Source organism: Acipenser ruthenus, chromosome 8, assembly GCF_902713425.1.
Source record: "Acipenser ruthenus chromosome 8, fAciRut3.2 maternal haplotype, whole genome shotgun sequence".
Lineage (NCBI taxonomy): Eukaryota > Metazoa > Chordata > Actinopteri > Acipenseriformes > Acipenseridae > Acipenser > Acipenser ruthenus.
The window spans coordinates 25973804-25990824 of NC_081196.1; the positions used below are offsets into that span (position 1 = coordinate 25973804).

The following is a 17021-nucleotide window of genomic DNA, read 5'->3' on the forward strand; positions in this document are numbered from 1 at the left end:
CAAGATGGGCTGAATGGCCTCCTCTCGTTTGTAAACTTTCTTATGTTCTTACAATGTAGGGCACATTTTTATAATTATTTTAGAGAAAACTAAGCAAAAGTAACAAACAAAGAGTTTTCCCAAAATTACATTTAAAGCAGAATGTAAAAGTAACTTTTCCACATATAGTATCAGAATTGTTCAGTACTGCTTTCAAAACATTTCAGCTTGTTAAATATCAATGAAATTGTCACTTACGGCTCCACAATGAATAGGAAAGGCGGCAGTTGACCCTGCGGTAGAGCTGTTTGTTTACTGGCCAGAGAACCAGTGTGCATAGCTGAACGAAGTTTATAATTAGTCCACTCACTATGAACACAAAGCTGATAAGCAGGTGCAGAATAAACTGAGTCTTCAGGTACGCAAATAAACCCATGACAGATATCAATAGCGTTTGCACGGCCCCTCACTTAGAACAACAGACCTAAAAGAAACAAAAAACAGAAAATCAGTATTAAAACAAAACCACCATCTGCTTGTAGTATGGTCCTGTTTTCTTTCCCATAGACTGTAATCCATCAACAGACCCTAGATCTGTACTAACAAGAAAATCTAATGGAAATCCAGAGTCACATTCATAGACAGCTGACAGTAAACAAGACAGCAATTTGCAAGGTTCGAAGTTATCATATATTTGGTAACATTTTGCTGCCCAAAACTCTTAATTTGCTACTAGTTTTTTTATGCAGTAGCATTTTTGATATCTTAAGTTGCAGTTTATATGACCGACCCTGAGTGAACATGTACATAATTACCGGTATTAGTTTTTTTTTTTAAACACATACATTATTAGTATCTTTCATAAAGTGTGAAACCATTGATAAGAGCTTCCCGATTTGTAGATGACTGAGGTTTGTACCGCCCCATGTAGATACACACGAGGCCCACAATGCAAATCGTATTGGACAGTGGAGTACAAATACCTACAGTACCAGAACAACGTGGACACAATTTCAAGGTATGAAGTTTATTTTATAGACCAAAAGTAAAATTAAATAACTGTTAAAAACATAACAATTTTATAAGATAACAGGCAATGACCTAACAGGATATTAAGTTTATCCAGTGTGTATAAAATGCTAATTGAATCTGTCATGGAGAATGTCAGCTCCGGTTTTGTTATAATGTTAGCCCTGGTTTCACCCACGCTGAAAATGAGCACAGAATAATTACAGAATTATTACCTTATCAAAATTCTGACTGAAAAAATAAATAAAAAAGGAGCAAACAGCTAGCTATAACGTTATGATCCAAGTACAGTAACGTCTTCCTTGTTTTATAAGTACGAATAATTACAGAATTATTACTTTATCAATTCTGACTACAAAAAATAAATTAATTAATTAAAAAAAAGCAGGAGCAAATAGCTAGCTATAACGTTACCATGATCCAAGTAACGTCTTCCTTGTTTTATCAGTACGAATAATAAACAAAATACAATCTTGAGGTGCATTAATTTAACCAGCTGCTTTCTTTTTATAATAGATTATCACTACCTTGCGTACTTCTCCTGTTAAACTAGTGAAACATGTGCTTTAACAAAATGTTTTTAATATTGCACTGTCAAACTATAAACTTACACATATAGCTAACTAATGTCACTGTTTATTGCTAATTACCTGTCACGAGACTTGCAGTGTGGTGATGCAAAAACTGTCACAGCTTTGCAGTCCTGTTTTTTCCCCCCCGACTACCATTGAATCAGCTGCACTTAATTAGTCCTGCCACCAGGTGGCAAAAGAAAGTGGAAAATGCAGTAACAAAATAGCAGGGAGCACTGTGGACTTAACCCTTTAAGAACCCAGTGTTTGCCTTTCAAGTCGAAAATAACCATCAAGGTATGGGACATTGCCGTCAGGCAGTAGGGATTGGCTGAGCTTTATGTCAAAGCTGCCGATAGGCCTCCGCGCAAGCTGCCGTGTAAGCCCGCCCCCTTGGGAGCTTACTATACGCAGCGCGCGGAGAGTCACTTCCTCTTTTGCCTTCAGCATCAGTAGCGGTAGGACTTAGAGCTAATTTAACTGATTGTACTCACTAAGCTTAGGCTTGAGAAGCTGGTTTATCCCCTTCTCCGAGTTTATTTCAGTTATTATTATTATTATTATTATTATTGTGTGTTTGTATTATTTTAGGATATATTTTGTGTTTACATTATATATTCCTTTTCGCTTTGCTTCGGCATTGCGTTCTTCGTGGTCTCCCCGTCTTTCCTCTGTTCCTTTATTATTACTGTGTGGGTTTTTTGTATATATATATTTTATATATATTATATTTTTTGTGTAATTATATTGTTATATATTTACATTGTGTGTCGGACGCGTGTTGCGTTGGCCTTGGCCACGCGCAATTGCATCCTCGGTCTAGCTTAGGCTAACCGTGTGTGTGTGCGGGTAGTCTGCTCTGCAGTGTACCCCCCCCCCCCCCCCCCCCCGCGGCGCGTTCCCGCCACGTGGTATTGCACTACACTCCCTTTCCTTCTGCAGCGTCCACGAAAAAAAAAAAAAAAAGTTTTTCCCTTCACTATACAGAGGAAGACAACCACCAACGTGCAAAATCCCCAGCACCTTCAGGTAGGTATTGCACAGCATCAGACACTGTACTAGCACTTTGCGTCTCCGCTTGGCGGGTCAGCTGACGCTTAGGCGTCTGTGCTAGCGTTCCACGCTCGGTACTCGCGCTTCAGCGCTTTTGGTGTCAGCGCTTGTGCGCTTGGTGCAGCGCTTCGGCGCTTTGTGCAGCGCTTCAGCGCTTGGTGCATAGTGCTTCTGCACTTGGGGCTCAGTGCTCGACGCTTCGGCGCTCGGTGCACATTCCATCAACGTCGGTGCTCGACGCTCGACGCTCGATGCTTCGGCGCTCGGCGCCTCGACGCACGCACCCTCGACGCTCGACGCACGCGCCTCGGCGCTCGACGCTCGGTGCACGCACCCTCGACGCACCTCGGTGCTCGACGCTTGGTGCTCGACGCTCGACGCTTCGGCGCTCGGCGCCTCGACGCACGCGCCTCGACGCACGCGCCTCGACGCTCGGTGCTCGACGCGCGCACCCTTGACGTCGACGCACGCACCTCGGTGCTCGACGCTTCGGCGCTCGACGCACGCACCCTCGACGCCTCGGCGCTCGACGCACGCACTTCAGGTGCTTGACGCTTGGTGCCCAGCGCTTCGGCGCTCGATGCGCACACCTCGGCTCTTCGTGATTGACGTCAATATGTCTGGGTTCCACCGTTGTGTGACCTGTCAGGCCAAGTTGCCTGCCAGCGACCCTCACGAGGACTGCGTCGCATGTTTAGGGCCGGACCATGCAGCATCTGCCCTGGCAGACAGGGCATACTGCCAGCTATGTGCGTGGTTTCAAACACGCACCCTGCGCCAGAGAGCTAGGAAGGCGGTGGGAGGTCGTTCCCCATCCTCGGGCTCGTCCCACACCGTCTCGGCCCCACCATCGTCTATCGTGTCGCTGCTGGCGACGTCTCAGCCTATGAGCCCATCTTCCCAGCTTACAGCTGGTCAAAGGTCTCCAATTAGGCGTGCTCGGGAACGTTCCCGCAGCCCCTCCTCTCGCGGGGCTCGCCCCCGTCGGGAGTCGCGATCCAGATCTCGATCGCCTCGCCGGAGAAGGCACTCCCGCTCCCCTCGAAGGGGTAGACGGCATCAGGACACATCTGGGGTGGCTGAGCTCACCTCCAAGATGTCGCAGTTTATGGAGCTCATGATGGGACAACAATCCCTCCTCATGACTCTAGCGAATGTGGCGCCTCGGGCCCCAGAGATGGTTACCGGACCCAGCGCTAGTCAGCCGATGGTTCCTCCACCAGTGCCCCAGGAAGTAGAGTGGGACGCCGATGCTGTCTCAAGGGACGCATCTGACGCAGACCCGCTCTTTGAAGACACAGAGCCTGAGGTGGCATCCCAGCACTCTGGTCAGGACGACCCTGAAGTGCTGGATACTGATGACCCTATCTGGTCAGTGGTGGACTGGCCTGCATCAGAGCCAACACGTCGCTCTCTATTTGAATTGCCATCGGCTCTGCCCCTTCAGTCCAGGATGCTCCCGGCATTCCCGGATTTTATTAAGGAGGTGCAGTCCACCTGGGGAGCACCGGCCTCCGCCCCTGCGACTTCTCGCAAGGCTTCGGCCTTCACCATGCACGGGGCAAGCGAAGCTGGGCTGGCGTTGTTTCCGCCAGTGGGCGCCGCGTTCGCCGCGCTAGTAAAGGCGCCGACACTTTCGGGGCTGGCTAAGGACCCTTCCTGCCCTAACAGGCAGTGTAGGATTACGGAGGCCCACCTAAAAAAGAGTTATGCCGCGGCTACAGAGGCAGTTAGACTGTCCAACGTGGCCAGCCTCCTGACAGTCTACCAGGCGGCGCTGATTCGCGACCTGCCTGAGTCCCCATCCGTCGGGCTCAGAACCGAGCTGGGTGCAGTTGCACAGCTTTTGGTCAGGCTGGCTCAGCTAAATGCGCGAGCACAGGGCAGGAGCATTGCTTCCCTAGTAGTAGCAAGGAGGCAGCTATGGCTCTCACAGGCCAGGGTACAGGAGCCTGATAAGGCCCCGTTGTTAGATGCTCCTATATCCCCGGGGCACACGTTTGGCCCAGCGGTGGAGGAGATGCTGCAACGCTCCGTCAAGGCGCGTGAGGCGTCGCAGCAGTTGGCTAAGATGTGGCCAAGCAAGCCTTTCCAGCCAAGGCGGCCGCAGGAGCGCCAATGGCGCAGGGCGCCGCCGCAGCAGCAGGCGCACCCACAGGGCAGTAAAACCGCCCCTTTGGGGGTTGCAGCACGCAGCCAACCCGCGTTTGCAAGACCGCAGCGCGGAGGGTGGCGCCCCAGAGGAGGTAGCAGACCACGCCCTGGTGGCTCTGGTCAGGCCCCTCGTGAGCGAGCGCAGCCTAAGCAGCCCTGAGAAACCCCGGCAGCCGTTAACCCACCCCTACACTGTTCCACAGCTCCTGTTCTGGCAACAATGCACCAACGACATCTGGGTGCGCAAAACTATAATTACCGGGTACACCCTTCAATTCCGGTTAAACCCCCCCCCCTTCAGGGGAGTGGTGGTAACTGCAGTGAAGGACTCGGTTCAGTCCTCAGCTCTAAATGCAGAAATACAGGCATTGCTCAAGAAGCGTGCCATTCAACTAGTAGACCCTGCTCTGACCGACCAGGGGTTCTACTCCAAATACTTCCTTGTGCCAAAGAAGGACGGCGGGCTCCGCCCTATTCTAGACCTGCGTGTACTGAACAAATACCTACGGGTGTTGTCGTTCAAGATGCTTACGCACAGGCACATTGTCCAGTCTGTCCGGCAGGGCGACTGGTTTACCACCGTAGACCTCACAGATGCGTACTTTCACGTTCCCATCTGTCCGGGTCACAGGAAGTACCTACGTTTCGCATTTCAGAGCAGGGTCTACGAGTTTTGTGTCCTGCCATTCGGCCTGTCTCTAGCTCCTCGAACCTTTTTGAAGTGTATGGACGCCATTTTAGCCCCCTTGCGGGTTCAAGGCGTTCGACTGCTGAACTATCTGGACGACTGGCTCGTCTGCGCGCAGTCAAAGGAGCAGTTGGCACAGCACACAGTGATGGTTACAGACCATCTTCAGCGGCTAGGTCTGAAGGTCAATCCAGACAAGAGCCGCCTCGTGCCCAGCCAACAGACCGAGTTTTTGGGTCTGCATCTGGACTCAGTGTCCATGGAAGCGACCCTATCGACAAAAAGAGTTGCCTCATTAGAGCGGTGTCTCTCCCTATTCAGGTTGAGAGAAACAGTCAGCATGGAGCTCTGTCAGCGCATGCTGGGGTTGATGGCTGCCGCCTCGCAAGCCCTTCCTTTGGGCTTACTACACCAGAGACCTCTGCAGGCCTGGTTCAATGCCTTCGCGTTGCACCCGCGGAGAGACAAGCACCGCAGGCTGAGGGTATCCCGAACCTGCTGGGAAGCATTACGCTGGTGGAGAGTTCAGTCGAACATCCGCCAGGGCGTGCGCTTGGGTCCCATCTTCCGAAGGGAAGTTATCACAACCGACGCTTCCAACCAAGGTTGGGGAGCAGTCTGGAACGGGACAGGGACCCGTGGAGTGTGGTCAGGACCCTGGAGGTCAGCCCACATCAACGCTCTGGAACTCAGAGCAGTGGACCTTGCCCTTCGGCACTTCTTGCCAGTGCTTCTAGACAAGCACGTGTTAGTGCGGTCAGACAACACCACAGTAGTGGCGTATATCAATCGCCAGGGCGGATTGCGGTCCCCAGGTCTTCACCGGATGGTAACGCGGCTGTTGCTCTGGGCTCAACCGTGGTTAGCCTCTCTGCGTGCAGTTCATCTGCCGGGCAGAGTCAATTACGCAGCGGATCTCCTGTCCAGAGGAGGTCCTCTTGGGGGCGAATGGCGTCTTCACCCTCGGGTGGTAGAGCGCATTTGGGACTGGTTCGGCACAGCGCAAGTCGATCTCTTCGCTTCGCGAGAGACCACGCACTGCCCCCTATGGTTCTCGGTGAAGGACCTCGACAGCCCCCTAGGAGTCGATGCACTGGCTCACGAATGGCCGCCAGGGCTCCTGTACGCATTTCCACCGATTTCGATGCTCCCCGCCTTCTTGGAGAAGGTCAGGGTAGAGCAAGCGACAGTGATTCTGATCGCTCCTCGGTGGCCTCGGAGGATATGGTTCCCGAGTTTAGTGCAGTTGTTGCACGGTCGCCCGAGGGAGCTCCCTCTGCGAGCGGACCTGTTGTCCCAAGCCCAGGGAGGGCTAGGGCATCCGAACCCCAAGCTCATGCAGCTATGGGCTTGGCCCCTGAGCGGGAGCGCCTGTCAGCCTTAGGGCTTTCGACGGCGGTTATATCCACTATTCAGAGTGCGAGAGCGCCCTCTACTCGGTCGCAATATACGTATAAGTGACAATTATTTCAGAGTTGGTGTCTGGCTGAGGGCCATGACCCGGTCTCCTGCCCTATGGCAGTGATATTACAGTTTCTGCAGAAGCTGTTAGACGAGGGTAAGTCTCCCTCTACACTTAAAGTGTATTTGGCCGCTATTTCGGCTTGCCACGTACGCATTGACGGGTTATCACCTGGTTGCCATTTTTTGGCATCTCAGTTTCTGAAAGGCGCAAGACGCTTGCGGCCTCCAAGAACGACCAGTTTACCGTCGTGGAGCCTTGATGTGGTGCTAGAAGCCCTTGCCAAGGCACCGTTTGAGCCTCTCCACAGCGTGGATATGAAGCTCTTATCTATTAAGACTGCGTTTTTGCTGGCTGTAGTATCAGCAAAACGCGTGAGCGAGTTACATGCACTGTCAGTGCATCCTTCTTGTACTCGTTTTGCAGGAGACGGTTCTAAGGTCTCCATGCGCCCTAATCCGGCCTTTTTACCAAAGGTTATATCCCCGTTCCACATGAACCAGTCAGTCGAGTTGATGGCGTTCCATCCTCCTCCTTTTTCTTCCCCAGAGGAAGAGCGGTTACACATGCTCTGCCCTGTGAGGGCATTGAGGTGTTATATTGACCGTACAAGGACTGTGAGGCAGACAGAACAGTTGTTCATATGCCATGGTTCTGGATCTTTGGGTCAGCCGCTGTCTAAACAGCGCCTTTCCCACTGGATAGTGGATGCTATTAAATTAGCGTATGAATCTGCAGGCCTTCCACCACCAGGGCAGTTGAAGGCGCATTCTACCAGGGGTATGGCGACATCCTGGGCCCTCTTTCGAGGGGTGCCGGTGTCTGATATTTGCGCGGCAGCCAGTTGGGCTACGCCACATACTTTCATGAGGTTTTACAGGCTAAATGTACTGGAATCCTTTGCTCCGTCATTTGGAGCATCTGTGTTGCACTCTATGACGCCTCAGGTTGCGGACGTCTAGAGTAGGTGACAATATGGTGTGACTATTCCACCTTGGGACAGGTGTCATTGCGAGCATAGACGCTGAGGCGCAGCTCCGCATATGTGTAGATGTACTGCCTACGCAGTTGCGTTATGACGTAAGTCTGTCCTACTGCCGAGAATCCTCCCTCGCGACGGCTTGGGTACACTGTTCCCATACCTTGATGGTTATTTTCGACTTGAAAGGGAACGATAGGTTGCGGATGCAACCCCGGTTCCCTGAAAGAGAAAATAACCATCAAGCCGCGAGGTCGCTCTGGAGGCCTTCACGGCCTGAAGGGCAAAAGAGGAAGCGACTCTCCGCGCGCTGCGTATAGTAAGCTCCCAAGGGGGCGGGCTTACACGGCAGCTTGCGCGGAGGCCTATCGGCAGCTTTGACATAAAGCTCAGCCAATCCCTACTGCCTGACGGCAATGTCCCATACCTTGATGGTTATTTTCTCTTTCAGGGAACCGGGGTTGCATCGTTTTCAGTGGAATGCTCCCTTGGCTGTATTTGATTGTATTGCAATCCTGGTTTTTGTTCCAGCTGTACCCTAAGTACTTAATCAGACCATGTGACGGGGTACTCCCCGCCTCTGTGCATATATGTTTTATTTTGTATTACGTGTTATTGTTTGGTGAGAATATGTGACTGTCAGCTAGTACTATCAGCTAGTACTTGAATTGGCTGACAGTCTGCATCTTTAGTAAACCCATGCAGAATGTGACAGAGGGGTTAATAGGATAATTGATAGCTAGTTAATCCCTTGGTCACCACTATAAGAACCTGTAGCTTTGGCTGCACAGGGTGGAGTGTTCCGGAGTAGAGAACGGGAGTAAGAGGAGGTAAAATAATAATTAAAAGAAACAATTGCTACACGTGCTGGTTCTGAACCAGCACAATATTTGTTATAATTATCTGTGTGTTAGTTTGTTTCTTTTGGCCCACGTGCCGTTTATTTTGTGTTTTCTTAAATCTTTTATTTTATAATAAAATAAATACACGCATCAGCGCATTTCATATCCCAGTCCGCTGTGCGATTCACATTCTGGAAGAGCCCGTTTTTGAATTAGAAAGGCCAAGAGAGAGATAGAAATCAATATTGTTAAGGGGGCTAAAACCAATTCCAAAATGTTTTTCCTATATTATAACAGCAAGAGAACATTCAAAGAGGAGGTTAAATGTCTAAGAGACACAAATGGCAAAATCATAGACGAAGAAAAAAAATAGCAAATATATTAAATGATTACTTTTCACAGGTTTTTACAAAGGAGGACACGGACAACATGCCCCACATGTCGACCTGTTCCTATCCAATTTTAAATAACTTTAGCATAACAGAGGCAGAAGTGTTAAAGGGACTAGGAGCTCTTAAAATAAACAAATCCCCTGGGCCGGATGAGATCCTCCCAATAGTACTCAAAGAAATGAAAGAAGTTATTTACAAACCGCTAACCAAGATCATGCAACAGTCTCTTGACACAGTGGTTGTACCGACAGACTGGAAAATTGCAAACATAACATCGATCCACAAAAAGGGAAACAAAACCAAACCAGGTAACTACAGACCAATAAGCCTGACTTCTATTATATGTAAACTTATGGAAACTATAATAAGAGCCAAAATGGAAAATTACCTATATGGTAACAATATCCTGGGAGACAGTCAGCATGGTTTTAGGAAAGGGAGATCGTGTCTAACTAACCTGCTTGACTTTTTTGAGGATGCAACACTGACAATGGATAATTGCAAAGCATACGACATGGTTTATTTAGATTTCCAGAAAGCTTTTGACAAAGTCCCGCATAAAAGATTAATTCTCAAACTGAACGCAGTAGGGATTCAAGGAAATGCATGCATATGGATTAGGGAGTGGTTAACATGTAGAAAACAGAATATACTAATTAGAGGAGAAACCTCAAAATGGAGCGAGGTAACCAGTGGTGTACCACAGGGATCACTATTAGCTCCTCTGCTATTCCTAATCTACATTAATGATTTAGATTCTGGTATAGTAAGCAAACTTGTTAAATTTGCAGATGACACAAAAATAGGAGGAGTGGCATACACTGTTGCAGCAGCAAAGGTCATTCAAAATGATCTAGACAGCATTCAGAACTGGGCAGATACATGGCAAATGACATTTAATAGAGAAGAGTGTAAAGTATTGCATGCAGGCAAAAAAATGTGCATTATAAATATCATATGGGAGATACTGAAATTGAAGAAGGGAACTATGAAAAAGACCTTGGAGTTTGTTGACTCAGAAATGTCTTCATCTAGACAATGTGGGGAAGCTATAGAAAAGGCCAACAAGATGCTCGGATATATTGCGAGAAGTGTTGAATCTAAATCAAGGGAAGTAATATTAAAACTTTACAATGCATTAGTAAGACCTCACCTAGAATATTGTGTTCAGTTCTGGTCATCTTGTTACAAAAAGGATATTGCTGCTCTAGAAAGAGTGCAAAGAGCAACCAGAATTATCCCAGGTTTAAAAGGCATGTTGTAAGCAGACAGGCTAAAAGTTCCTGTGATGTCTAGTTTGTGTGCTACGCACCTTAAAAATGAAATGCCTGTCTCAGTGACGTCACACAAGAAAAAAAAAGCAGGTAGTGATATTCAATCCCTATCCAATGACATCGGTTTACAACCTGTACTGCAAAGTATGGTGACCCAGTAAGTCAAGGAAATGAAGTGCATTTATCGTGTTTACACGATCACAGGCCCAGAATGACACTCCAGTACAGTATGATCGTGTTTACACTAACATGGTCCTTAAAGGGTTAAAGACTTAAGGTAGCGGACGAAGTATTGACATACTTAGAACAGAAAGTTGCCCTGAGTGATGACAGAGATATTCTGTCATTTTGGAGAACACATGAAAAACAATTCCCCCTGATGTCCAAGCTGGCATAAAGATTCTGTGTGTTCAGCACAAAGTGTTGTTTGAGAGGCAGCTTCTAGCATCGGCGCACATCTTTAGGAACACCATCCGTCAACAGTTTATTGTTTTTGAACAGCAATATTAAGGAAAAAGGCAAGTGTGTAGTTTTACAGCTTTAAAGTTGGGAAAAGATTGTTGCTGTACTGTAGGTGTATATTGTGTTACAAATGTTACTTTACTGTTTAATCTTTACTTTAATTGCACTTGCACTTGCACATTTGTGGACTGTATATAGTTGTTTTTCTTAACAGTACAGCGACATCGTGGGAGAAGTACGAGTGGACAAGTACAACGCAGTTAGAAGCATAAAGGAGGAATTACATCTTTAAATTTGGAGTTGCTTTAATCAGAAAACATTGCAGCTTAAAGCCTTGCAGCTGCGTGTATTTTTCTAATAACAAGCTGAAACTCGGAGCAGCTGATTCAAATCCCGCGGCGTTCTGGGACACGGGGGAGGGGCGGAGCCCGCAGCAGAAACACAAACGAAGACAGCCAGGCTTTCCAGTGACAGTGTGTGGAAGCGACATCATGGGAGAAGTATGAGTGGACAAGTACAACGCAGTTAGAAGCAGTTGAAAGCAGGTTGACAGCTGCAGAAGCTACACTAAACTAAAAAAACATGGTCTTCAAGCCAGTAATCTGTGACAACTGCATGATGTGGGAAATCCGAGAAAACCCAACAGAGCTCAACCAAGTTTGTGTAAAGTGCCGCACGATCCAGGACTTGCTTCAGCGATTAAGCCTGCTAGAAAAGGAGCTGGAGGAAATGAGACAGCAACAGGAGCTTGAGGAGCTGACACACCCACAATTCATGGAAGTCTGCACCCCTAGCAGACTGAAAGCCACCAGGGAGATGGAAGAGAGTCGAAACAGCTGGGTTCAGATAGGCAGAAGCAGGGAAAAAAAGAAACTTCGTCAAACACAACCACCAGAAATCCAGACATCAAACAAATTTGAGCCACTTCAACATTTAGATGACCAAAACCAACATCAGGAGAATGAAAGAAACAATATCCAGGACCCTATAAACAGTGCTGGCCAGGCAGCAAAAAGAAGGGAGGTCATGATTGTTGGGGACTCCATATTGAGAAACACAGCAAGTTCAGTTCGCAGTTTGGACCCCCTTACTACAACAGTGTGCTGCCTTCCAGGAGTCTCAGTCAAGCACATCACTGAGAATGTGGACAGGCTCCTAAAACGAACAGGAGACGACCCGGTAGTAGTCATCCACATCGGTACAAACAACATTGGAAGAGACAGACCAAGATCCCTGCAAAACAAATTCAGAGAGCTAGGAAGGAAATTAAAAGACAAGACCAAAACTGTGGTATTTTCTGGGATACTACCGGCGCCTTGCAAAGGACCATATGGACAGCTGGAAATACAAAATCAAAATGCATGGCTGAAATCGTGGTGCACACAGGAAGGCTTCACCTTTCTTGAACATTGGAGCACATTCTACAACAAGGACTATCTATACAGATGGGACGGACTGCACTTAAACAGAAAGGGAACCAATCTACTAGGAGAAAGGATCCTTGAGGAGGTCCAGAAGCATTTAAACTAGAAAGGAAGGGGTGAGAAAACAAAAAAAACAGAAGGGAGACCACATCAAAACAAGGGCAACAAATCAGGTAAGACCACTATTAAATGTATTTATCTTAATGCTAGAAGTCTCAGAAACAAAATGTTAGAACTTGAAGCTACTGCACTAACAAGTAACTACGATGTGATAGGTGTTACAGAAACTTGGTTGTCTGAGAGTGATGGAGACGAATATAATATTAGTGGGTACACACTGTATAGGAAAGACAGGCAGGACAGAAGAGGCGGAGGGGTAGCGCTATACATAAGAAATAGTCTTGACGCCCAGGTGTTAAATCAGGACAAAGAAAACAATGCAGAATCAATATGGGTCAGAATAATGGACAAAAATTCAAAGGGCATAATAATAGAAGCATGCTATAGACTGCCAAATTCAGACGCTAAGCAAAATAATCTGTTGTACAATGACATTCGAAATGCGTGTAGAAAAGGAGAAGCCATACTAATGGGGGATTTCAACTTCCCCTGTATAAAATGGGAAAGCCCGAAAGCAACGGACGAAATTGAAATGGTGGAAATGACAAATGACTGCTTCCTAACGCAATTTGTCAAGGCACCGACTAGAGGGGAGGCATGCCTTAACTTTAGTCTTTCCAAATAATGAAGACAGAATAACTAAAACAGAGGTCAGAGAGCCATTGGGAAACTCAGACCACAACATGGTCTCATTTGAAATATTTTTTAAAACCCCAAAAGTATTGACTAAAGCTAAGGTTTACAATTTTAGAAAAGCAAACGATGAAGGTATGAAACAGAAGTAGATTGGAGTAAAATAGAGAAAACATCCACAGAAAAAGGATGGCTGTTTTTTAAAAATGTAGTACTTGAGGCACAAAACAATTACATCCCAAAAGTAGACAAATCTAAATCTAACACAAAATGGCCAAAATGGTTTAATAGATCAATTAAAAAAATATTCAGCAGAAAAAGGCACTTTACAGAGCATTTAAAAGGGACCACAAACAAAGTACACAGAAAGAGTACTTGGAACTGCAAACACAAGTCAAAAAGGAAATTAGAAAGGCCAAGAGAGAGATAGAAATCAATATTGCTAAGGGGGCTAAAACCAATTCCAAAATGTTTTTCCAATATTATAACAGCAAGAGAACATTCAAAAAGGAGGTTAAATGTCTAAGAGACATAAATGGCAAAATCATAGACAAAGAAAAAAAAATGTGATGCAAATATATTAAATGATTACTTTTCACAGGTTTTTACAAAGGAGGACATTGACAACATGCCCCACATGTCGACCTGTTCCTATCCAGTTTTAAATAACTTTAGCATAACAGAGGAAGAAGTGTTAAAGGGACTAGGAGCTCTTAAAATAAACAAATCCCCTGGGCTGGATGAGATCCTCTCAATAGTACTCAAAGAAATGAAAGAAGTTATTTACAAACCGCTAACCAAGATCATGCAACAGTCTCTTGACACAGGGGTTGTACCGACAGACTGGAAAATTGCAAACGTAATACCGATCCACAAAAAGGGAGACAAAACCAAACCAGATAACTACAGACCAATAAGCCTGACCTCTATTATATGTAAACTTATGGAAACTATAAGAAGATCTAAAATGGAAAATTACCTATATGGTAACAATATCCTGGGAGACAGTCAGCATGGTTTTAGGAAAGGGAGATCGTGTCTAACTCACCTGTTTGACTTTTTTGAGGATGCAACATTGACAATGGATAATTGTAAAGCATACGACATGGTTTATTTAGATTTCCAGAAAGCTTTTGACAAAGTCTCGCATAAAAGATTAATTCTCAAACTGAACGCAGTAGGGATTCAAGGAAATGCATGCACATGGATTAGGGAGTGGTTAACATGTAGAAAACAGAATGTACTGATTAGAGGAGAAACCTCAAAATGGCGTGAGGTAACCAGTGGAGTACCACAGGGATCAGTATTAGATCCTCTGCTATTCCTGAGCTACATTAATGATTTAGATTCTGGTATAGTAAGCAAACTTGTTAAATTTGCAGACGACACAAAAATAGGAGGAGTGGCAAACACTGTTGCAGCAGCAAAAGTCATTCAAAATGATCTAGACAGCATTCAGAACTGGGCAGACACATGGCAAATGGCATTTAATAGAGAAATGTGTAAAGTATTGCATGCAGGCAATACAAATGTGCAGTATAAATATCATATGGGAGATACTGAAATTGAAGAAGGGAATTATGAAAAAGACCTAGGAGTTTATGTTGACTCAGAAATGTCTTAATCTAGATAATGTGGGGAAGCTATAAAAAAAGGCCAACAAGATGCTCGGATATATTGTGAGAAGTGTTAAATTTAAATCAAGGGAAGTAATGTTAAAACTTTACAATGCATTAGTAAGACCTCACCTAGAATACTGTGTTCAGTTCTGGTCACCTCATTACAAAAAGGATATTGCTGCTCTAGAAAGAGTGCAAAGAAGAGCAACCAGAATTATCCCGGGATTAAAAGGCATGTCGTATGCAGACAGGCTAAAAGAATTGAATCTATTCAGTCTTGAACAAAGAAGACTACGCGGCGATCTGATTCAAACATTCAAAATCCTAAAAGGTATAGACAATGTCGACCCAGGGGACTTCTTTGACCTGAAAAAAGAAACAAGGACCAGGGGTCACAAATGGAGATTAGATAAAGGGGCATTCAGAACAGAAAAAAGGAGGCACTTTTTTACACAGAGAATTGTGAGGGTCTGGAACCAACTCCCCAGTAATGTTGTTGAAGCTGACACCCTGTGATCCTTCAAGAAGCTGCTTGATGAGATTCTGGGATCAATAAGCTACTAACAACCAAACGAGCAAGATGGGCTGAATGGCCTCCTCTCGTTTGTAAACTTTCTTATGTTCTTATGTTCTTATAGCACACCTCATAGCAACACTGTGTACTTGTAGCCTAATTAATTTTGTTTACGTTTGCTTACTTTTAAAGCAAAAAATGTCCCCATGTTTAAAGCAGTTTGCATGTTGTTTTTGTTCCCTAACCTATTTATGGATGTGTAAATGCTTTTTCTATATACAGTGCCCTCCATAAGTATTGGGACAGTGAAGTCAAAATTGCTGTTTTTGCTGTACACTCAAGAAATATGAAAATATGAGTAAAAGATTAACACGGAGACAAAAAGTACAGAATGTCACCTTTTATTTCTGGTGGTTTCAAGACATACATGTTTTACCAACTAAGAATAACAGCATTTATGTGAGCATAAGTATTGGGACAATTCATCTTATCGCAAATCCCTTGCATGCAATAACAGCAGTGAGTCTGTGACCCATTGACATCACCAAACTCTTGGTATCGTCCTTTGAGATGCTTTGCCAAGCCTTTACTGCAGCCATTTTCAGCTGTTGCTTGTTTTGGGGAGTTTCTGACTTCAGTATCCTCTTCAACAAGTGAAATGCATGTTCAAATCGGATTTAAATCAGGAGATTGACTTGGCCAGTCTAAAACTTTCCACTTTGTTCCCCTGATGAACTCCTTGGTTGCGTTGGTAGTGTGTTTTGGGTCATTATCCTGTTGCATTATGAAGCACCACCCAATGAGTCTGGTGACATTTTCTTCTACATTGGTAGCCAAGATGCTTCTGTACACTTCTGAAGTCATTCTGCTGCTGCCATAATTCATTACATCATCAATAAAGATGAGTGAGCCCGTTCCAGAGGCAGCCATGCATGCCCATGCCATGACACTACCTCCACCATGCTTCACAGATGAGGTGGTATGCTTTGGATCATCTGCAGTTTCTTTTTTTTTTCTCCACACTTTTGCCTTCCCACTTTGATAAAGGTCAATATTCGTCTCATCTGTCCATAAAACTCTGTTCCAAAACTCTACTGGCTCATCTCTGTACTTTTTAGCAAATTCTAATCTGGCCTTTGTTTTTGTTGCTGATCAGAGGTTTGCATCTTGCAGTGTAGCCTTTGTAATTCTGCTGCTGAGGTCTTCTGCAAACAGTAGATTGTGACACTTTGACCCCAGCATTGTGGAAGTTGTTGGTGATTTCACTGACACTTATATTAGGGTTGTTTTTCACAGCTCTGGTCATTTTTCTGTCATCAACTGCTATTGTTTTCATTGGCCGACCTGGTCGTTGCTGATTGCTGAAGACACCAGTGGTTTCTTTCTTTTTCAGGACATTCCAAACTGTTGATTTGGCTATGCCCAACTTTTGTGCTATGGTTCTAATTGAGTTCCTCTTTTCTTTTAGCATCCAAATCACTTGCTTTTCTTTCATAGGCAGCTCCCTAGTCTTCATGTTGGATTATGCCTACTGACACCAAATGCAGACTCCAAAGGCAAAAGCAAAGGATAGAACTGAGACAGCAAATTCACAGCTCTTTTATGTGTGAAAAATCAATGCAACAGGAAACACCTGATCAATTAGAAACACCTGTGAGCCAAATGTCCCAATACTTATGCTCACATAAAATGGGGGGATGGAACTCTGAAAGTGCTGTTTTTCTTAGTTGGTAAAACATTTGTGTTGAAACAGCCAGAAATAAAAGGTGACATTCTGTACTTTTGCCTCATATTCATCTTTTAAATCGTATTTTCATATTGCTTG

At 45.5% G+C, this 17021-nt stretch overlaps 1 protein-coding gene across 3 annotated transcripts in view; it reads right to left on the reverse strand.

Annotated features, from left to right (window-relative positions):
* The window catches only part of LOC117406984 (1-acyl-sn-glycerol-3-phosphate acyltransferase gamma-like), an 89256-nt gene that overhangs the window by 46419 nt on the left and 25816 nt on the right, over positions 1-17021 (reverse strand). For all 3 annotated transcript variants that reach the window (XM_034011487.3, XM_034011486.3, XM_034011488.3), the window contains one exon: positions 238-463. In XM_034011487.3, the coding sequence (XP_033867378.1) occupies positions 238-415 (178 nt within the window). In that variant the 5' untranslated portion in view covers positions 416-463. The remainder of the gene's footprint in view (positions 1-237; positions 464-17021) is intronic.